Source organism: Ziziphus jujuba, chromosome 12, assembly GCF_031755915.1.
Source record: "Ziziphus jujuba cultivar Dongzao chromosome 12, ASM3175591v1".
Lineage (NCBI taxonomy): Eukaryota > Viridiplantae > Streptophyta > Magnoliopsida > Rosales > Rhamnaceae > Ziziphus > Ziziphus jujuba.
In genome coordinates this window covers 1,940,726-1,963,210 of record NC_083390.1, presented here as the reverse complement: position 1 = coordinate 1,963,210, position 22,485 = coordinate 1,940,726, and the positions used below count along the sequence as shown (strand labels likewise).

At 36.6% G+C, this 22,485-nt stretch overlaps 2 protein-coding genes across 6 annotated transcripts; both read left to right on the top strand.

The window, feature by feature from the left end:
* The first annotated feature begins 10,879 nt into the window (after positions 1-10,879).
* Positions 10,880-13,284, top strand: LOC132800244 (putative disease resistance RPP13-like protein 1). Its single transcript, XM_060813505.1, has 4 exons — positions 10,880-11,560; positions 11,796-12,486; positions 12,771-12,892; positions 13,045-13,284. The coding sequence occupies exons 1-4, from the start codon at positions 10,880-10,882 to the stop codon at positions 13,282-13,284; spliced, it is 1,734 nt and encodes a 577-aa protein (XP_060669488.1).
* A 2,607-nt stretch (positions 13,285-15,891) lies between these two features.
* LOC107428230 (putative disease resistance protein At3g14460) lies at positions 15,892-21,554 on the top strand. 5 transcript variants are annotated; one of them, XM_060813556.1, is made up of 3 exons: positions 15,892-19,691; positions 19,809-20,169; positions 21,260-21,554. In XM_060813556.1, the coding sequence occupies exons 1-2, from the start codon at positions 16,259-16,261 to the stop codon at positions 20,123-20,125; spliced, it is 3,750 nt and encodes a 1,249-aa protein (XP_060669539.1). In that variant the 5' UTR covers positions 15,892-16,258; the 3' UTR covers positions 20,126-20,169; positions 21,260-21,554. The 5 variants fall into 5 exon arrangements, 3 of the variants coding, with proteins under 3 accessions (XP_060669539.1, XP_048319082.2, XP_048319081.2); XR_009635214.1 differs by adding an exon at positions 20,458-20,797 and having other exon boundaries at positions 15,894-20,161; XR_009635213.1 differs by having other exon boundaries at positions 15,894-20,797.
* The last annotated feature ends 931 nt before the right edge of the window (positions 21,555-22,485 follow it).

Here is a 22,485-nt window from a genome sequence, read left to right as displayed (position 1 = left end):
AGGAGGTCGCGAGAGACTGAGAGAGGAAGTTGATGAGGAGCCATTCGGTGGAGACTTTGAGGAAGGTATGGATGAAACTTTTGCTATCCAAGATAGAGCTGGCCATGGAAGATATAGGAGGGAAGATACAGATGATGATTTGGGAAATATCAAGGTTAACATCCCACCTTTTATGGGTAAAAGTGATCCCGGAGCTTATTTGGAGTGGGAAGAAAAAATGGAGATAATTTTTTACTGCCACAACTATTCGGAAGGTAAGAAGGTGAAGTTGGCAGCAATGGAGTTTGGCCATTATGCACTCCAATGGTGGACAAATGAGCAAAGCACCCGAAGGAGAGTTGGTGATGACTTGATTACTACATGGCGACAAATGAAAGGAGCCATGAGGAAGCGATTCGTACCATCACACTATCATAGGTTGCTGCATCAAAGACTTCAATCTTTATCTCAAGGACATGGATCCGTGGAGGATTATTACAAGGAGATGGAGATGCTTATGATGAGATTGAACTTGAATGAAGATAGGGAAGCAACCATGGCAAGGTTTCTTGGTGGTTTGAATCGTGAAATAGCCAATCAACTAGAATTGCAACAATATGTGGAATTGGAGGAGATGTTGCATGTGGCTATTAAATTAGAGCATCAATTCAAGAGGAGGGGTGTAAGATCATGGTTTGGAGGTGTTTCCAACAATGGAAGGTCCAATTCAAGTGGCTGGAGGAACAATCCCATCTATGAAAGCAAGCCAAAGCCGAAAGTCGAAGAAGAAAGTTCAAACTGGCCAAGGAAGGATACTAGAACCAAATCTGTCCAAGCACCAAGGAATGAGGTAAAATTAGATTCTAAACCTTCTAGAACTCATGATGTTGTGTGTTTTAAGTGCCAGGGAGGAGGACATATTGATAGCCAATGCCCGAATAGAAGAATCATGGTGTTAAAGGGCAATGACGAGCTAGAATCGGAAAGTGAAGAAAGTGAGGATGAAGCCAAGCAAGAGGAGGAGGACTTGGAGGATGAACCCGAAACCTTGCAAGCATCCAATGCTGAATTAAACTTGCTTTCTAGGAGAGTACTTGCTGCATACAAAGATGAGGATGAAATTCAAAGAGAGAACATCTTCCACACCCGATGTGAAATTCAAGGTAAGATTTGTAGTATGATTATTGATAGTGAAAGTTGTACAAATGTAATTAGTAACATTGTAGTTGATAAATTAGGCTTACATCTAGAACCTTATAGATTACAATGGCTTAATGATAGTGGTGAGATGAAAGTAAACAAACAAGCCAAAGTAAAATTTAATATAGGTAGATATGAGGATGTAGTTTTATGTGATATTGTACCCATGATTGCTGGACATATACTATTAGGTAGACCATGGCAATTTGATAAAGATGCTACTCATTTTGGTCGAGAAAATAGTATTGTTTTCAGGTTTAAAAGGAATAAGATCAAGCTGGAACCATTATCTCCTAAAGAGGTTTACAAAGACCAATTACAAATGCAACAAAGGAGAGAAGCCGAAAAGCTCAAGCAAAAAGCAAGTATGGCACCAACGGCTTCACCATCCTTTCAAGGAGGTAAGATTGAGGTTTTTGATCAAGGTAAGGTTTCTAAGACTCATATTGAGTGGAAAGATCAAGGAAAAACTGAAAGAAAGGGAAGGAAAGTGGCAAACCCGAGAGCTTGGAGAAGGAAGGGAAATCCGAAGGTTTGCGCCAATCCAAGGGGGAGAAAGAAAAAGAAAGAAAAGAAAGGTCAAGTAGCAACTTTTATTTGAGTTTAGGGGATATTAATAAGGTTATTGAGTGTAAGAAATCTTTGCTGATCATAATTTATAAAGAAAATTATTTTAATGATCAAACTAACTTTGAAGAACTTGAATTGCCAAGTTCAATGATTTCTCTTTTGAAGGAATTTGGAGATGTCTTCCCAAATGAAATTCCAATTGGACTACCATCCAATCAAGAGGGAAAAGGTGAGCTTGCTGTCCAAGGTAAGTCTTCTGATACTAAGGTTGTGTGGAAAAATTTTATTAAAACCAAGAGTGAGAAATTTGGTGCAAAAGCCGAGAGTGAGGAAGGTGACATGGCCGTGAGTGGGAAAGGAAAAGGAAGACAAGAATGGAAAAATATAAATTTTTATCTTAGCTTTGGTGATGTTAATAAAGTAATTATGAATAAGAAATCATTACTGACCATGAATTTTAAATATACTTATTTAAAGATGTCTTTATTGCATAGAACTTTATCTGCATTGTTGAGAGCTTTACTTAGTAGCAATTTGAAAATTTGGGAAATATTATTTGCTAACTTTAAAAAGTGTAATTTTTACCATAATGAGCATGTATTTCTAGATTTTGTTGTAATAGTGTTTGACCCAGGAAAATTGGTTTGGTTGCACTTACGAAAGGAAAGGTTTCCTAAACAAAGAAAGTCAAAGCTCATGCCGCCTATGGATGGACTTTTTCAAGTTTTGGAGCGGATAAATGACAATGCCTACAAACTTGATCTACCGGGTGAGTATAATGTTAGTGCTACCTTAAATGTTGCTGATTTGTCTCCTTTTTCTGCAGGTGATGACTTTGATTTAAGGACAAATCATTTTCAAGAGGAGGGGAATGATGCGAATCCGCCCGAACCCATACAACTGACAACCCGCTAGGGTGCCGATCCGTTACGGATGAAGGTGGGACCGATCACTAGAGCCCTAGCCAAGAAGTTCAAGGACAATCTTGCTGTCTTTATACAAGGAATAAGTCATAGTCAAGAGGGGTTGGCCATATCTAAAGAACCAAGGCCTGGTTTACTCATACAAGCAATAGAAGCCAAAACGGGCCCGGGTGGCGGTTTTGGTACATTTTGGAGTCTGGGAAGCATGAAATGGTTCCAATGCTTTATGGGTTCAATACATATGCCTAAGAGGTCTTGGAATCAAGTTAAGGCAGCCCCAAATGCAATCAAAAAGGGCTTGTACGGACAGCATCAACAATTTGGCCGAATTTGCTGTATTGCTTGCTGGCTTTACTGTATTTTACTGTATTAGCCTTTTCTTATTTTTCCAAGCATGGGCAACGTGTGGGCCTTCATATTCAGTTTATTTGGCATCCTACAAAGCATATAGAAGCTGATTTGGAGCTCAATTTGGTTAAAGATTGGTCAAAGTCAACTTAGTCAAAAAGCTAGTATTATAGTTTCCTAATTTGATTCTACTTTTTGTTTTAGGAAATTACCATTACTTTTTAGTTTTTATTTATTTATTTTCTGGAAAAATAAGTTTAGGAAAGTTATTATTTTATTATTTTCATTGTAAATTAATTAATTCCTAATTCAAAATAAAGGAATTAATTAATCCAAATTAGATTAGGAAAGGAGTGAGAATTTCGGCCACCATAGAACTCTTTATTGTGTGGCCTGTTTTCCCTTTGATTTTAGGGTTTTATTTCATGGCTTTGTAGCCTATTTAAAGGCTTATTTTTCAATAAGAAAAAAAACTTTGATTTGATACAGAAAAATACTTGTGAGATTAATTATCTCTTTGTTCTTTGAGAACACCTAAAACACCATTAGAGAACTGGTTGTTTTAGCTTGACTTATCAATAGGTTTTCCATCCCCTATTGTGGCGTCTTCATTATACCAAGGTTTCTAACCACAGGTTGGTTAGGGGTTGAGGTCCATTCCATTAGAACTTGAACTTAATTAAAGATCCGGGCTAATATAATACGGGTTTAGGAGCAGGTCGTCCTAGGTTCGTATCAAAAAGGATCCTGAGTTTCAATTTTTATTTGTTAAAAATTTTATTTATTTAAACAAATGTGACACCATTTATAAGATTCATGCACTCTTCTTTTTTAATTTCTCTATTAAAAAAAGAAAAAAAGAAGAAAAAATAGTCCTATATTTTATAACCCGACCCGACGACCAGCTGCAAGGTCCGAAGCTGCAGGCATTTTTGTCATTCCAAGTTGGAATAATGTTGGATTCTGTTACTGTCACTGTGAAGGAAGCTGGAAAGGCCCTGAAAGAGAGAGTTGAGAATCAACTTCTATCAACCCCTTTCGATGGCAAAGACACAGATAGTTGAAGTCCATCCGCTAAATCCAATAGCCCTGAGAATGGTAAAGTTTCATATCTCCTTGGTTTTGTGTTTGATATTGTTTATGAATCCCGGTTTTGTTACTTGTCCATGTTCTCTATATATGATAATATTCCTTGTTCTCTATATAGCATGGTTGCAGAATGTCAAAACACAAAACACATTAAAAACTTTGTTTTTGTATTGATAAACTAATACAAGTTGAAATTTTCCTCCCAATAGTTGTGTTTCAAATGGTTGAGGTACACCATGATGACCACCCAAACCATTGAATTACAAAGCCCAACCACCCATTTGTAGTATGATAAGTAAGGCACAAAAACTAAGAAAAAAACAAATTATGATAAGTAAGACACAAAACTAAGAAAAAAAACAAATCAATCGGTTGACTTGTAAAAGCAAATCAAATGCTGGTGGTTTTCTCTCTGCATTGCCATTTGCTTTCTGTTTTCAATCTCTCCCTCCTGTGCAAATTCATTCTTAAAAGAAAAATGGCTGCAGAATTGGTGGGTGGAGCTCTTCTCTCTGTTACCTTTGGTGTTCTGTTTGATAGGCTGGCATGTGGTGAGGTGCCGGATTGCCTGTGAGGAAAGAAACTCAGTGACGAGTTCATCAACAATTTCAAGACTGTTCTGTCGGCTGTTGATGCCTTTCTCGATGATGCAGAGTAGAAGCAAATCACAAATCAAGCAGTGGCTGGACGAGCTTAAAGATGCTCCCTATGATGCAGATGATCTCTTGGATGATATTGCAACTTATGCTTTGCAATCCAAGATGGAAGTTGGATCACGAACAAAATCAAGTAAGTTACCTAAATTCATTTTCACTTCTTTCAATTTGAATAATGATTTTGTAAGAACAATCTGGAGCTGGTTCTTGAAAGTTTGAAATTTCTTGAAGAACAAATATATGTGCTTGGTCTTGTAGACTTTTGAGATGAGAGGGAAGAAATTCTCATACTGATCTGAAAAAGAATTACAAGTCTATTTAACATAGATGTGGCTGGCATTCCAGTCCACAAAACTAGGAAAGTAATCCCTGCAAATCAGGGAAATTTCCAGTCCACAAAACTAGGAAAGTAATCACTGCAAATCAGGGAAATTAAATTCCAAAGAATTAGTTAATGGACTGATCCTATTTATTAGGAGATAAACTAAATAAATAAATAATTATCCTAAAATAATGTAAATCTTCCTAATTAATTAAATAAGAACCTTCCTAATTAATTAAATAAAAATCTGCTCCTTTCTACACTCCCCCTCAAGCTGGGTTGTATATGTTATACAATCCCAGCTTGGAACTGAATTCTTCAAAACTGGTCCTTGGAAGTGCTTTGGTGAGGATATCTGCTGTCTGCAGTCTTGTAGGAATGTAGGTCAATTGAACTATCCCATTGTTGACCTTCTCGGAGATAAAATGTCTATCTATCTCAATGTGTTTCGTCCTGTCATGATGAACTGGATTTTTGGCAATACTGATAGCAGCTTGACTGTCTGAAAGCATTCTTGTGGTATTTTTAGTGATAGCTCCAAGTTCGCTAAGTAATCTTTGAAGCCACATTCCCTCACATATACCTAGAGCAAGTGCACGATATTCTGACTCAGCACTGCTTCTAGAAACCACTGATTGTTTCTTGCTTCTCCATGTCACTAGATTTCCCCACACATATGAACAGTAGCCAGTTGTAGATCTTCTGTCAATTAATTCTCCAGCCCAGCTTGCATCTGTGTAGATCTTTATTTCTCAGTTTTTTCATTTTTTTAAATAACAATCCATGCCCTGGTGTCATCTTCACGTACCTCAAAATCTGATACACAGCTTGTAGATGATCTTCTGTTGGATTGTTCATGTGTTGACTTGCCACACTAACTGAGAATGCAATGTCTGGTCTGGTATGTGAGAGGTATATCAATTTTCCCACTAATCTTTGATATCTTCCTTTGTCCACTGGAGTACTCTCTTCACTTGTCTTCATCTTCTTATTGGGATCCATAGGGGTATCAATTGGTTTACATCCAAGCATGCCCGTTTCATTGAGTAAATCTAGAATGTACTTCCTTTGAGAGATAACAATCCCTTCTTTAGATCGAGCAATCTCCATCCCTAGGAAATATCTAAGAGGGCCAAGATCCTTAATTTCAAACTCGATAGCCAGCAGTTTCTTCAACTTGATAATCTCCTCTTCATAGTCTCCAGTTAGGATAATGTCATCAACATACACAATTAGGATAGCAATCTTCTTCTCAGATGAGAATTTCACAAACAATGTATGATCAGCTTGACATTGTTTATATCCTTGTGAGACTACTGTTTTGGCAAACCTATCAAACCAAGCACGAGGTGACTACTTTAAACCGTAAAGTGCTTTCTTGAGTTTACATACCATTCGACTGTTGGAGGAATTCTTTAATCCTGGTGGTACTTCCATGTATACTTCTTCTTCTAGATTGCCATTTAGGAATGCATTCTTGACATCAAGTTGGTGTAGTGGCCAGTCTTGATTCACTGCAAGGGAGAGTAGAACTCGGACTGTATTAAGCTTGGCAACAGATGCAAACGTCTCTTGATAATCAATACCGTAAGACTGCATGAAGCCCTTAGCTACCAAACGGGCTTTGTACCTTTCAATGCTGCCATCTGCCTTGTACTTAACTGTGAATATCCACTTGCACCCCACTGGTTTCTTCCCATGAGGAAGCTCTGAAAGTATCCAAGTACCATTGCTTTCTAATGCCCTTAGTTCTTCTTCCACTGCCTGCTTCCATGCTGGAATTCTTAGAGCTTCTTGAATAGAGTTTGGAACCTGTGTATGATCAAGAGTAGAAACAAATGCACTATAGGGAGGTAGTAGCTTCTCATAAGTAACATAGTTTCCAATGGGATGTTTTGTGCATGATCGAACACCTTTCCTTAGAGCAATAGGCAAGTCAGAATTATCAACAATAGGACTAGTGACCTCATGATTTAATGGATCCATACCTGTGCAAATTTCTGAAGCAAGAGGAACCGATGCTAGTTCTTGACCTTGCCTAATTTGTGTAGTGTGCTCCATATGCTCAATAGGTTTCCTCCTCTTTCTAACATATACTTGAAGTTCCTGCTCATTGTTGGTCTCTGGTAGCTGTGGAACAGGTTCGGGCTGGTCTGGTTGGGCAGGTTCGATAGATTCAGGTAGGGCTATTTGAGTGTTTTGAGGTTCAAGTAAATTCATGGAAGACTCGAATTGTTTTGATGAGGATGAGAATGGGGTTATTGGTGATTTTTGAGGATGATGAAAGTGAGAAAATTGAGAGTGAGTGTCTTGTAGAATGTTCCAAAACTGATAATGCTCCCCCTGAATTTCAGATTTGGAAAAGTAGGACTGGTGCTCAAAGAAAGTGACATCCATGGAGATATATATTTTTCTAGTAAAAAGTGAGTAGCACTTATATCCTTTTTGATGGGATGAGTAACCTAAAAAGATACACTTGAGTGATTTTGGATCAAGTTTGGTTCGGTTATGTTGATGAATATGAACAAAAGCTGAACACCCAAAGACTTTAAGTGGAAGATCTGAAGTAAATGATTTAAAGTGAGGAAAGGATTGTATAAGAACCTGATGAGGATTTTGAAATTTTAGAACTCGGCTTGGCATTCTGTTGATGAGATAGGTGGCTGTTAAAATAGCTTCCCCCCAAAAATATTTAGGAACATTGTTGGAGAACATGATTGATCGAGCCACTTCAAGTAGGTGTCTATTTTTCCTCTCTGCCACTCCGTTTTGTTGAGGGGTATCTACACATGAGCTCAAGTGTATAATGCCTTGTTCTAAGAAATAGGAACCAAGAATAGAATTGAAGTACTCTCTGGCATTATCAGTTTTTAGGATCTGAATTTTGCTTTTGAATTGAGTGTTAATCATTGAGTGAAAAGATCTTAAGATTGCCCCTGTTTCTGATTTTTCTTTCATGAGAAAGGTCCATGTGATTCTAGTGTGATCATCAATGAAAGTCACAAACCAACGAGTTCTATTTATGTTTTTAACTCTTGAGGGTCCCCAAATGTCACTGTGGATCATAAAAAATGTATATGAAGGTGTATATTGGATGGTTGGATAGACATGTCTAGTGTGTTTAGCAAGTTGGCAGATTTCACAATGATAAAAATATGAACTTTTATTACGAAACAAGTGAGGGAACATCTTTTCAAGATACACAAAGTTTGGATGACCAAAGCGAAAATGCCATAGCATAACTTTATTTTCATCTGAAAGTGACACAGAATCAAAAACAGATTGAGAGACACAACTGGTAGAAGGAACTTTTTGATGAAGTGAAGTACTTTCTTTGAGCAAATAGAGTCCACCACACAAATCAGCACTGCCAATCACCTTCCCCAAATCTGCTGCCTGAAATTCACACAAATTTGGATTGAATTTAGTAACATAATTTAAATCACGAGTAAGCTTGCTTATGGAAATCAAATTACACTCCAAGTTTGGCACATAAAGAACAGAAGAGAGAAGCAAATCTTCTGTCAATTGTATTGTTCCTGTTCCAGCCACTTTAGAGAGTGAACCATCTGCTATTCTTACTGTAGAAACACCATAAGTTGGCTTATAGTGCTGAAAAATACTAATATCACCTGTCATGTGATCGGAGGCTCCCGAATCGACTATCTAAGGCTTTGATTTTGTCACGTTTGTAGTGTAGGCAAAGGAGAGAGTACCTTGGTGAGCTAACATACTAGCATGCTGCTGTGAAGTTGTTGGAGTCGATTGAGAGGAATTAGAAATCTGGCCAAATATCTTCTGCAATGCATCAAGTTGCTCCTTGGTAAAGGGGCTGGTTTCGGCATTGTTGATATCATCTGATGTTGTAGCAGCATGAGCGCGGCTCTCACGATCATTCCGTACGCGATTAGGCTTCCAATCTGCTGGTTTTCCATGTATTTTCCAACATGTTTCCTTCGTGTGCCCTGGCCTCCTGCAATGTTCGCACCACGGCCTTCCCTTTTTCAGTTTGTTATCTTGAGAAGAAGTATGTGTGTAGAGGGCTGAGCCTTCCAAGGTTGGAGCAGTACTGTTACTTATCATCATTAGTTTCCTTCGGCTCTCCTCCCGTCGAACTTCTGAAAATGCTTCTCGAAATGTAGGCAGGGGTTTAATTCCCATAATTCTCCCCCTTACCTCGTCAAGGTCTTTGTTGAGACCAAGAAGAAACTTGAATGTTCTCTTTTGTTCAACAATTTTCCTGTACAATGCAGCGTCATCAGGACATTTCCAGGAATACATCTCAAACATATCAAGATGCTGCCAGTATCATGTGAGGATATTAAAATATTGAGTGACATTTAAATCCTCTTGCCGAAGGTCATGGAGTCTGGTTTCAATTTCAAACAACTTTGAAGTATTTTCTGAACTAGAGTAGGTTTCACGGGTTGCTTCCCAGATCTCGTTGGCTGTCTTGTAAAGCAGAAAATTTTCTCCTACTTCAGTTGTCATAGAATTGATTAACCACGACATAACCATGTGGTTTTCTGTTTTCTAGGTTCGATACTTAGGATCTGATTTTTCTGAAATGGAGATCTCGCCTGTGAGATATTCATCCTTCCCTTTGCCACAAACATACATGAGAACAGATTGTGACCATTGAAGAAAATTATGGCCATTAAGTCTGTGATTTGTGATAATAAAGGATGAATTTTCTTGAATGTTGGCTGAAGGAATTTGCTTGGATTTAGTCATGGTAGTGAGAAGCTAGCAACAAAAGAAATTAGGGCTCTGATACCATGTAGACTTTTGAGATGAGAGGAAAGAAATTCTCATACTGATCTGAAAAAGAATTACAAGTCTATTTAACATAGATGTGGCTGGCATTCCAGTCCACAAACTAGGAAAGTAATCCCTGCAAATCAGGGAAATTAAATTCCAAAAAATTAGTTAATGGACTGATCCTATTTATTAGGAGATATACTAAATAAATAAATATCCTAAAATAATGTAAATCTTCCTAATTAATTAAATAAGAACCTTCCTAATTAATTAAATAAAAATCTTCTCCTTTCTACAGTTCTCATTAATGGCATTGGTGAGAAACCTTCATCAAGACAACCAACAACATCTTTGATAGAAGAATTTGAGGTCTATGGTAGACATGGGGATAAGGAGGCCCTAACCAAGTTGTTGGTAAGGGATGATGAAGGTAGCAATAAGGTGTCAGTAATTCCAATAGTAGGTATGGGTTATGTTGGGAAAACCACCCTTGCTGAATCAGTGTACAATGATGACAAAGTTAACAAGCAATTTAAGCTCAAATAATGGGATTGTGTTTCTGATGAGTTTGATATTTGTAAGGTAACAAAAACAATCCTTTGTGCAGTGACTAGGTCCCACTATCATTGTTACGATAATACAAATTTAGATTCACTTAAACTACGTTGAAGGAGAGGTGATGGAAAGGAAATTCTTGATTATTTTAGATGGTATGTGGAATGAAAATTATGTCAATTGGGAGAACATGAGTAGACCTTTTAAACTTGGGGCTCAAGGAAGCAAGATTCTTATGACAACATGCAGTGAAACTATCGCACATATCATGCGCACAGCTTCAATCTATTATCTTGAGCACTTTGAGATGAAGATTATTGGCTACCGTTTGCCAAGCATGCATTTGACAATGAGGATTTAAATGCATATCCAGACTTGGTAACAATTGGTAGAAGAGTTTTTGAAAAGTACAAGGGCTTGCCCTTAGCTGTGAAAACACTTGGAGGCCTCTTGCGCTATAGACTAGATGTCACAAAATGGAAAAAATATCAGTGAATGAGATTCGGGAGTTCTCAGATAATGAGAGCAATATTCTACCAGCATTGAGGTTAAGTTACCATTATCTTCCTTCACACCTAAAGCAGTGCTTTGCTTTCTGTTCAATATTCCCGAAGGACTACAAATTTCAAAGGCAGCAAATGGTCTTGTTATGGATGAAAGAAAATCTTTTGCAACAAGCAAAGAGAAATGAGAGAATGGAAGATAGAGGAGATGAATGTTTTTATGAGTTGGTGTCTAGATCATTTTTTCAAAGATCGAGTAGTGCACAAGAATATTGCTTTGTCATGCATAATCTTGCTCATGAGTTAGCCAAATTTGTATCCAGGGAATATTGTTTTACATTTGAAGAGGGCAACTCCAAGGAAGATGTGATAAAGGTGCGTCATCTAGTTGTTTTAACATCTGTTTCCTTGAAGAGGTTCAATTCTATTTCTGAAGCAACTTGCTTGCGTACCTTTTTACCATTATCTGAATATTCATTTTGGAACTTAACTAAGGAATTAGTGATTAATATTATATTGAAGTTGAGGTATTTGAGAGTATCATCATTACTTGGGTGTGAAAATATGAAGCAACTGTCTGAATTGATTGGTGAGCTAAAACTTCTTTGCTTCCTTGACCGCTCTAGAAGTTTAATCGAAAGTTTGCCAGAATCTGTGAGTATGCTATACAGTCTTCAAATTTTAAATTTTTCTATGTGTAATGATCACATTGAGTTTTCTAAATATATGCATCATCTCATTAACTTGTGACATTTTGATATCAGTGAAGGTGATAAGGTTATGGAGAGCTGAGTGAAACAAGTAAACTGAACAAATCTCCAAACGTTGAGTACTTCCATTGTGGGAAAAGATAATGTGACCAAAATACAAGAATTGAGAGAACTTTCAGATCTCCATGGAGAAAGCATTGTGTTTGTCTTGGAAAGGCCATGCTAATGATTCAAAACATGACAGAGAAATACTTGAACAGCTATTTCCTCACACAAACTTGAAAATTCTTTCCATTTATGGATATGGAGGTACAACATTCCCATATTGGTTGGGGGATCCTTCATTCTGCAGCACATTAATTATAAGACTTGAGAACTGTAAGTTCTGCAACTGTTTACCACCATTTGGACAGCTACCTTCCCTCAAAACTCTTTATATTATGGGCTTAAGTGGGGTGGTGACTGTGGGTGCTGAGTTTTACGGGTATAGTGCATCTAATTCTATGAGAAAGCCATTTGCATCACTGCAATTCTTAAGTTTCAGTGAGATGTTAGCATGGGAAGAATGGTCTTCAATTGAAGTTGAAGATAGTGAAGTTTTCCCTAGGCTCCAGCAAATTGAAATATATAACTGTGGTAGGCTAAATACTGCTGATTTGCCTCAAACCCTTCCATGTTCAGCTAAGCTTATAATTGATGGGAGCAAGGTTCTAGTTTCATCTCTCCCAAGGAGTTCAGCTATCCAAGACTTGGAGTTAGGCAAGTGTGAAGAACCACAGCTGCAGGAACTTCAGCAAACAGTGGAATCACTTGGAATTGAAGGATGCCATGGTCTAGAATCATTGGTAGAAGCATTAAGAGAGAGCCAAAGTTCTTGTCTTCAAAAGCTATATATTAGTGAATGTTCCCTGCCTATATCCTTGCCTGCAGGATGTCAACTACCTTAACAGAACTAGAAATCGAGGATGTGAGAAATTAGAATTCCTATTTCACTGCTCACTCAAAACATCCCTTCAAAATGTTTTCATATCAAACAGTTGTGTTAAAAACTTGAATTCTTTCCCCTGGATTTCTTTCTCAGCCTCAAAATTCCTTATATTGAAGGGTGTGAATATCTAGAATCTCTGACAGTTTCGAATGGACTGCTATGCCAGAACCTCGAGTCTTTAGTCACTTGCAAATTGTGAACTGCCCCAATTTCACATCTTTTCCTGAAAGAGGTTTCCATGCACCCAGTCTGGCTGGTTTTGCAGTTGGAGATTGCAAGAAACTAGAGGTGCTGCCTGAGGAAATGTTTAAACTTTATCCATCTTTATAAACCCTGTACATCTAATTTTGCCAAGAGCTGGAGTTATTTCCTGAGGGTGCTTTACCCTCTAATCTGATTAAACTTGAAGTTTTAAACTGCTGTAAACTCATTGCAAACAGAAAAGGTGGAATTTGCAAAAACTCCATGCTCTTAAACAGTTAACAATTACATATGAATTTGGAGGTGCAGGTGGGGAATCGTTTCCAGAGGATGGTAGGCTGCCTTCAACTCTTACTGTTCTTAACATCTCTGGAACTGCAAGTCTTAAGAGGGTGAACGTTAAGGGCCTTCAACAAATCACCTCTCTTAACTCTCTGTTTTTGTATCTTTTAACCCCTTTTAGAGTAAATATTATGTAAAGATTTCATTGTCATAGCCTCATTGTATAGATTTCACTATTTTATCTGACCAAGGTCTGGAGTTTAAATCCTCCCATCTCTGGTATCAGATTTTTTTTTTTTTAAAAAAAAAGAAAAAGAAAAAAGAGAGCAGCTAAATATGCTTAACAGTTTACCTGCAAACAGATTCTCTTTTCTTTCCTCCTTTGCAAAAACAGAGGAGCGTCTGTTACTGCTTCAGTGCTCTGCTTTTACCCTCATCTGCCTTTATTTTGATGTAAAATACTTCCCTTGCTCTTTGTGACTCCTCTTATGTCTTGCTGGAAGTTATCAAATGTCTTCACTTTTCTGCGATATATGTTCCTTCTGTTAAGCCATTTTAATATGTTATTTTTTCTTCTTTTCAAGATCTACAATTAAATGTGTTTGATGGTTTTCAAGAAACTTCTCTTCAGGTTTTACTTTGATAGATGTGGTTGTTACTTTTGGTTTTTAATATCCAGGATGGTCCTATATGTTTTACATATATACATGAATAAGAATGTATTAGATAGTCCTATTTATATACATGAATAAGAATGTGTTCTTTTTTTTTTTTTTCTTGTTTTTTCCCAAACAAACTAGAATATGCGTGTTGACTGTTGATCCTCTAAACTTTTGTGTATGCAAGATCTTTTTCTCTGTTTTCTGTGCTATGTTGAGCTGATTGCATTGGCTTCACATTCTCTCTTCTCCACGGTATGAGTAAATTCCATCGATGAAAGTCAGCCGTCTTGACAGTTTTACTTATAATTTTTATTTCCTTGTGTTTGGCTTTGTCTTTGCATTTGATCTTCTGGTGAATCCTAGTTTGGTAGTCCATGATTACAATTAATGCTCGGCTAGACATCCAAGTAAGCAAAAAATCTGGGATGGGAGTCACTTTGAATATCTGTCAAGTCCAAGTCGTAGATGTCAAACTTGACAATTGGATATGGCTGCTATCAAGCTTGTCCTGCCAGTTCCTGTTGGACCATATAAATAGTAGCCTCTTTTCCAAGCTTTCCCAGTTTCATTGTAGTATTCCTTCCCATTCATGAAGTTGTCCAAATCCTCCAAAAAATCCTTCTGGGTCCTGGAATCTATTTCAAGGCTCTTGAAAGTTATTGGGTGATTAAGATGGACTTCTTCAAAGCACCAAGTTCCTCCATTAGCACTCTAGAAATTCGCTGTTTTTCTCTCTACTCTAATGGCCATTGCTTTTTCTAATATGTATGGAAAGTATCTTCTAAATACCTTGTCTTTAGTGGTTCTTGTGAAAACTCTGCTTAATGTATCCCACTTCTGATCTCAGAGAGGAATTGAGATCCCCCATGTTTTGATTGTTTATTTTCGTTTCTGCCTGAACTTGGGTGGTGGCCAATGTCCATTTGAATTCTACATTCTCAAAAAATCAAAAACTTTTCATTTGTATCTGTATTAGCTGCTAAATTTGCTTCCTTCTTGCTCTTTTTAAGTACTCTTCTTACTGATGGTTTTGATTTAGAACCTAAGTAGATTTCTGAAGCCTCAAAATTTGTTTCATGCAATAGCCTTGAAATTCCTCTACAACAACAGTAAGTTGGGAAGAGAAACATCGAGAAAGGGTTTTCACAGCGGAGTAGAGAAAGATGTGGAGTTGGGGGGGTAAGAAGTTTCTTACGACGCTCTGGATGAGCATTACTGAAGCTGCAAGAGAAGCTGCTGCGGAAAGATTTGCTTTTGCATTGACCATTTGTTTGGATCATCTTAGAATTTTGACAAAATGAAAAGAAAAAGGTTTTGAAGAAAAAAGATTTTCTTCACTTTGAACAAAACTTGAGTTTACAGAAACTAAACTTAGCCTGCTTTCTCTTTCTGCAAATGAAATGAATCTTCACTTTGAACTTTTTATGTTAGTGTTTGGAGCTTCTTTTTAGATTATTCAGAATTGGAGTGCATAGACCACTCGGAAAATTATATCCTTTCTGAGTATGAAATTGTTGGGAGATTGACCACACCTTTTTGTCCTATATAAGGAAAGTTAGGTGAAACTTCGCAAGGCCCACAGTAAAGGACCTACAATTATTGCCATGCCTGGAAAAAAGAAATTTCCAGTTTCTTAAATCAAAGTTTTCAGCTTCTGTTTGCCTTTCTTAGTGTCCAATAAATACATATTTGTATGCAAGCTTAGCAGAACTTTAAACGCAATGTAACATTTATATATTTATTTATTTATTTTGTTCAGGAAAAAAGTTCAAAAGATATAAAGTATTTTCCATTGGAAAAACGTAAGTTACACGATATTTGGTTTTTGGTTTATAACTCTGCAATTTTGGAGCATGATCTGTAATGTACTAAAAGAACTATTTTTCTGATTTAAAAAACAGAATTTATTTTATCATTTAACAAATTTTAAAACCAGAAAACAGTTTTTTCACTAGATTTCTTTTTGTGTGATTCTCCTGTTGATATTAACATTTAGAAGACCCCAAGGATTAAAATGGTGATTCTTTACTATTTATTTTTTTTTATTTTTTTATTTTTTTTGTTCCTCTTCCGTAATGCCAAATTAGTATTTTCATATTATGGTCATCATATCACATATCACCTTCTACTAAGATATTAATATAAAACAGAGCAAATTAAGAAGAAAATCCAAGTTTAAAACTTTATTTTAGATCAATAGATTAATACAAGTTGAAAGGTTCCTTCTAATAGTTGTGTTTCTTTATGTTTTATGAAAAATTATTCGCCTTGTGAGGTCCACCACAATGACTGATCCAACCAATGAGCTGATCCGAAGTCCACCCACCACTTGTTGTGTATGAAGTAAAGCGAAAAACTAGAAGCAACTCAATAGGTTGACTTTAGCCGACCAGATCCAGCGCTCTGTTCTCTCCATTGCCATTTGCTTTACCAAACCTACTGCTACGGGTTCTCTCCATTGCCCTTTCTTTGATCAATCTCTTTGTGGATTGCAAATTCTGAAGAAAACATGGCTGTTGAATTGGCGGGTGGAGCTCTTCTTTCTGCTACCCTTCGAGTGGTGTTTGATAGGCTGGCTCGTCGTGAGGTGGTGGACTACCTGCGTGGAAAGAAACTCAGTGATCAGCTCATCAACAATTTGAGGACTGTCCTATCAGCTGTTAATTCTGTGCTCGATGATGCAGAGTTGAAGCAAAACATCAACCCCAACATCAAGCAGTGGCTGGACGAGCTTGAAAATGCTTCCTACGATGCAGACGATCTGTTGGATGAGATTGAAACTCATGCCCTTCAATCTAATTTAAAAGATGAATCAACAAAGTCGTCTAAAGCAAGTAAGTTATTCAAACATTCTATTTCCATTTCTTTCCGTTCATATAATCGAGATATGAAGAAGAAGCTGAAGGAGATTCTTCAAAGGTTGAAATTTCTTGAAGAACGAATATATGTGCTTGGTCTTATAAAGGGTGTTGGCGAAAAACCATCACCAAGACCACCGACCACATCTTTGACAGAAGAATCTGAGGTCTACGGTAGAGATGCTGATAAGGAGGCCATAATCAAGTTGTTGCTTACAGATGATGATCATGAGGGTAGGAATAAGGTGTCTGTGATTCCAATAGTAGGCATGGGTGGCATTGGCAAAACCACCCTTGCTCAATCAGTATACAACGATCATGCAGTTGAGAAGCACTTTAACTTCAAATCATGGGTTTGTGTTTCTGAAGAGTTTGACATTTGCAATGTAACGAAAACAGTCCTCTGTGCTGTAACTAAGTCTCATTCTCATTCTTATGATGACTCAAACTTGGATTTGCTTCAAACTGAATTGAAAGAGGGGCTAACCGGAAAAAAATTCTTAATTGTTTTAGACGATGTGTGGAACGAGGATTATATTGATTGGAAGAAAATGTGTACACCTTTTAATTATGGGGCTCAAGGATGTAAGATTATTGTAACAACACGCAATGAAAACGTTGCAGACATCACGGGCACTATTCCAACTCATTATCATCTTGAGCACTTGAAAGATGAAGATTGCTGGAAACTGTTTGAAAAGCATGCATTTGACAAAATTAGAGATTCTGGTGTATGTCAAGTCCTGGAAAAAATTGGTCGAGGAATTGCCAAGAAATGCAATGGCTTGCCCTTAGCTGCAAAATCACTTGGAGGCCTCTTGCGCTCTAAAGAAGATATCAATGAATGGGAAAGAGTATTAAAGAGTGAGATTTGGGATTTTTCATATAAAGAGACTAAAATTCTACCAGCTTTGTTGTTAAGCTACAACTACCTTCCATCACACCTAAAGCGATGTTTTGCTTTTTGTTCAATGTTCCCCAAGGACTATGAATTCCAGAAGCATGAATTGGTCTTATTGTGGATGGCAGAAAATCTTTTGCGTCAATCAAAAAGAGATAAGAGAATGGAAGATATAGGTGATGAATATTTTAACGAGTTAGTGTTAACATCATTTTTCCAAAGATCAAGTAATGTTAGTGCATCTTCCTGGGAATACTCATTTGAAGTGGAAAAATCTTTCTTTGTGATGCATGATCTTGTTCATGATTTAGCCAGATATGTATCCGGGGAATATTGTTTTACATTAGAAGATGGCAACTCAAATGAAAAGGCGATGAGGGTGCGTCATCTAGGTGTTGCAACAGTTGTTTCCTCACAGAGATTTGGTACTATTTCTGAATCAACTCATTTGCGCACACTTTTACCATTAGACAGTTATTCATTTCGCAACTTATTCAATGAAGTAGTGAACAACGTAATTTTGAAGTTGAGGTGTTTGAGAGTATTGTCATTGTTTGGTTGTAAAAATTTGACGCAGTTAAGTGAATCAATTGGTGAACTAAAGCATCTTCGTTTCCTTAATCTCTCTGAAACTTCAATCAAAAGATTGCCCAATTCTGTGTGTAAGTTGTACAATTTACAAATTTTAAATTTATCATGGTGTCATGGACTCATTGAGTTGCCTGAAGATATGCATCATCTTATCAACTTGAGGCATCTTGATATCAGTTATTGTTTTGATTTAGTAGAGATGCCAAGACAATTGAGTAAATTGAAGAGTCTCCTGACGTTGACATATTTTGTTGTGGGAAAAGATAATAAGGCAAAGATAGGAGAGTTGAGGGAGCTTTCAGATCTCCATGGAGAACTTGACATTAGAAATTTACAGAATGTCCCAAGTGCTGAGGATGCATTCGAAGCCAAGTTGATGGACAAAAACAATCTTGAGGGGTTGCTGTTGTTTTGGAATGGCAATTCTAATGATTCAAATCATGACGAAGAAGTACTTAAAAATCTATTGCCTCACACGAATTTGAAAATGCTTTACATACATGGATATGGAGGTCCTTCATTCCCAAACTGGTTAGGTGATGTATCATTCTGCAATACAGTCTATATACGACTTGGCGAGTGTAAATATTGCAAGTGCTTGCCACCACTTGGACAGCTACCCTCCCTCAAAACTCTGTATATTGAAGGACTTAGTGGAGTGGTGACTGTGGGTGCAGAGTTTTATGGGATTAATGGTTCTAATTCTGCGAGAAAGGCATTTTCATCACTGGAATTTTTGCGTTTCTCTAATTTGGCAGCCTGGCAAGAATGGTGTTCAGTTGGAGTTGACGATGGTGAAATCTTCCCTAAACTCCAAGCACTTGAAATACTTGGGTGTGACAGGTTAAGGTCTGTTGATTGGCCTGTAAACCTGCCATGTCTAACAAAGCTTCGAATTATATGTTCTAGCAGTGGCAGTGAGGTTCTTGTTTCATCACTCCCAAGGACTCCGGCTATCCGTCACTTGGGTTTAAGCAAGTGTGAACAAATAGAGGTACGGGGATTGCCACAAACAGTGGAAACAATTAGTGTTGGAGGATGTAGAGGTGTAGAATCATTGATGAAGGCATTAAGAGAGAGCCAAACTTGTAGTCTTCAAAGCCTATGTATCAATGATTGTTCTTTGCCTATATCCTTGCCTACAGGGTGTCTCCCTGCTACCCTGACACAACTGCGAATCAATAATTGTGAGAAATTAGAATTCCCAATGCACCATGACTCACTCAAAACGTCTCTTCAAAGCGTTTCCATATCAAAAAGTTGCGGGGGTTCACTTATATTCTTTCCCCTGGATTTCTTTCCCAGCCTCAATTATCTCTGTTTTGAAGAGTGTGAAAATCTAGAATCTCTGATGGTCTCAGATGGGCTGCCATACCAGCATGGCCTAATATGTCTATCTTCTCTGCGGATCGAACGTTGCTTCATGTTCATATCTTTTCCTAATGGCGGATTGCATGCTCCCAATCTAACTCATCTTACAGTTCGAGATTGCAAGAAATTAAAGGAGCTGCCTGAGCAAATGGCTAACCTCCTTCCATCTCTGGAGGATTTTACGATCACTGATTGTCCAGAGGTGGAGTCATTTCCGGAAGGTGGTCTACCCTCTAATCTTTGTTATCTTTTCATTAAAAACTGCTCTAAACTCATTGCACAGCGATCCAAGTGGAATTTACAAAAGCTCCAAGCTCTTAAATACTTTGAAATCGTAGGAGGTGAAGGCGTGGAATCGTTTCCAGAGGAGGGGCTGCTGCCTTCAACTCTTACCCATCTTTGGATGGGTGGATTTGCAAGTCTTAAGAGGCTGGACATAAAGGAGCTTCAACAACTTACTTCTCTTACATTTCTAGAAATCAAGAAGTGCCCTCAATTACAGAATCTGCCACAACAGAAGCTTCCTACCTCTCTTAATGATTTATTTATCAACAAATGTCCAATCCTGAAAGAAAGGTGTCAGAGGGATAAAGGGAAAGACTGGAACAAGATTTCTCACATCCCCGGCATCCATATCGATTATAAGGTCATTTGATCAGATATGTGCAACTGACTACTCTTTACATTCCTGGTAGGTTGGTACGTAACAATATCTTGAACTTGTTGTCCCACTTGTGCTTATTTCTCGAATATTCAATTGTTTTGTGACTGCATGCATGCATAAACCCCAGAAAATTCACCGACATCTTTCTTATTCCAAAATTTACCCTTTTTTTTTAAATTTGTTTTAACTGCTTTGTTCTTTTGGCATTATCTACATTTATACTAAGCTATATATTAAAAAATTCCAATCATTGTCAATCCTTTCCCTATTAGTGCAACTTCAATTTGCATGTCAATGTTAAAATTTTCTTTAATATTATTGAGGTTTGAACAATATGGTTTTCCAACTTTCTTCATAGTTAGGATGTCTCTTCATTGTCTGCTCTTCGGATAGTCATCTTTTCTGTTAGAAGTTTAACAACATCACAGTTTTATATATAACTAAAGAAGGTGATACCATTGGCTTATATATTTATTTATTTTCTTACAAATATTGTTGATATTTTTGAGATCTGGATATATAAAACGTGCTCTAACCAATATTTTTCTGATTGATAAATAGATTGAGGGCATCATTATGATTGAATTCTTAATGCTAAGACATATTTGTAGGTTCAAACTCCTTAAACATCCATTCAATTCTTGGTGCGGTACCTTTATAAATGTATGCTATTTCATTTATATAGTCCAGTATCTTTTCTGTTGGCTGTTTAATTATTTTATTTATTTATTAAAAAAAAAAGAAAAAAAAAGGGAGTGAGCTATTTACATATATCCCCATTTTCTAGTTAGAATTGAAGGTACCTTTCCTTTGTTTAAGTATGAATGGAATAGAAGTGTAAACAAGTTTATGGAATTATTTGATTTCATTAAATAGTTTAGGAAAATCAATCAACAGCACTAAAGTTTAGCTTAGATAATGATAGCAATATTGAGCTGTTTAGTCCAAAATGGAAGTTCTAAATATCAGACGGCAAACTGCATGTTATTACAGGGTCAAGAAATGCTGCCTATATATATTGCATAGGATGTAGAGCATCAAGCATTTGATATGATGGTTTGGGAGGCCATCACGTTTATTCCTTTTTGAGGTCTTGTTATATATTAAATAAATTTATTTTTGCAGGAATATGGAATGTTGCAGAAGACATATTGGATGAGAATTCACAACAAAGCTTTTGTCTTCCTTGATGCTCTTCCTCATTTATTTTGGGTTCATGTGTTCACAAATCCTGCAAGATGGCAACAAGTGCAAATAAAATTTTCAAATTCTGAGTTTACTTGTTTGGGAAATTTAGATATTTGTGCATGCTACATTTGCAAATACTAGTTATTTCTAATTATGGTGTTGTATTAAGAATTATTAGTTTTACATTTACATTTATCATGGATATTAATGATGATTTAAAGACTTTAGTTCATTCTTATCTTAGTAGCTATGGGCATCATAATTTAAAAATTAATTTTTTATAACAGAGGATATTGAAAATCAGAATATCAGAGGCTATAGTATAGAAAGATTGAAAGAAGAATTAAGGACATTCAAACGTATGTCTATTTAAAGGTAGGAAATATTCAGTGTAGACAGTTAAGTTCTGTAGTCCTCATGAGCTGCTTCACAAAGAAACACAGTAAAATAGTAAATCTTTATTTGGTTATTATTTTTTTTAATCTCTAATGTAATGGCCAAATAAATAGTTTCGTATGAAAGAAAGACAAAAGAAGAGGGTGTTGATTATCATTGTATATCATCTTAATTTCTTTTTAAGATAGAATGTAACAGAAAAATAAAGAAAAAACACAAATTAAAAGCTTTTATTTTTGCATTAATAAAATTAGTTCAAGTTGAAAGTTTCCTTCTAATACTCTTTTTTTTAAAAAAAAAAAAAGAAAAAAAAATTATTAGCCGTGTGAGGTCCGCCACAATGACTGACGAACCAACCAATGAAATCCAAAGTCCACCCACTATTAGTTATATAAAAAGTAGTCGAGAAATTTAAAAGAGAAAAAAAATCAATCTATATACTTGAAATTAACAAATTTAATATAGTTTTCTGTTCTCAACGTCTTCCTGCTCTACAAATTCATTGAGAGTAAACCTTAAACTTATCTAACCAAAAATAAATAAATAAGTAATAAAATAAAAGGTAACTACATTTTATCCCTCTCAATCATACTATTTTTTTGTACTCTCTCTCTATGATACAAAAAATTTCATAATGCTTCTGAACTTTTATTTTTTTAAAGTTGAGTCAAAATATGCATTTTGATAGATAAATTAGATAAAATTAAACATAAACATTTGTTCAGAAATTATCCTATTAAAACTTTATTCTACTTTTTGACAGTATA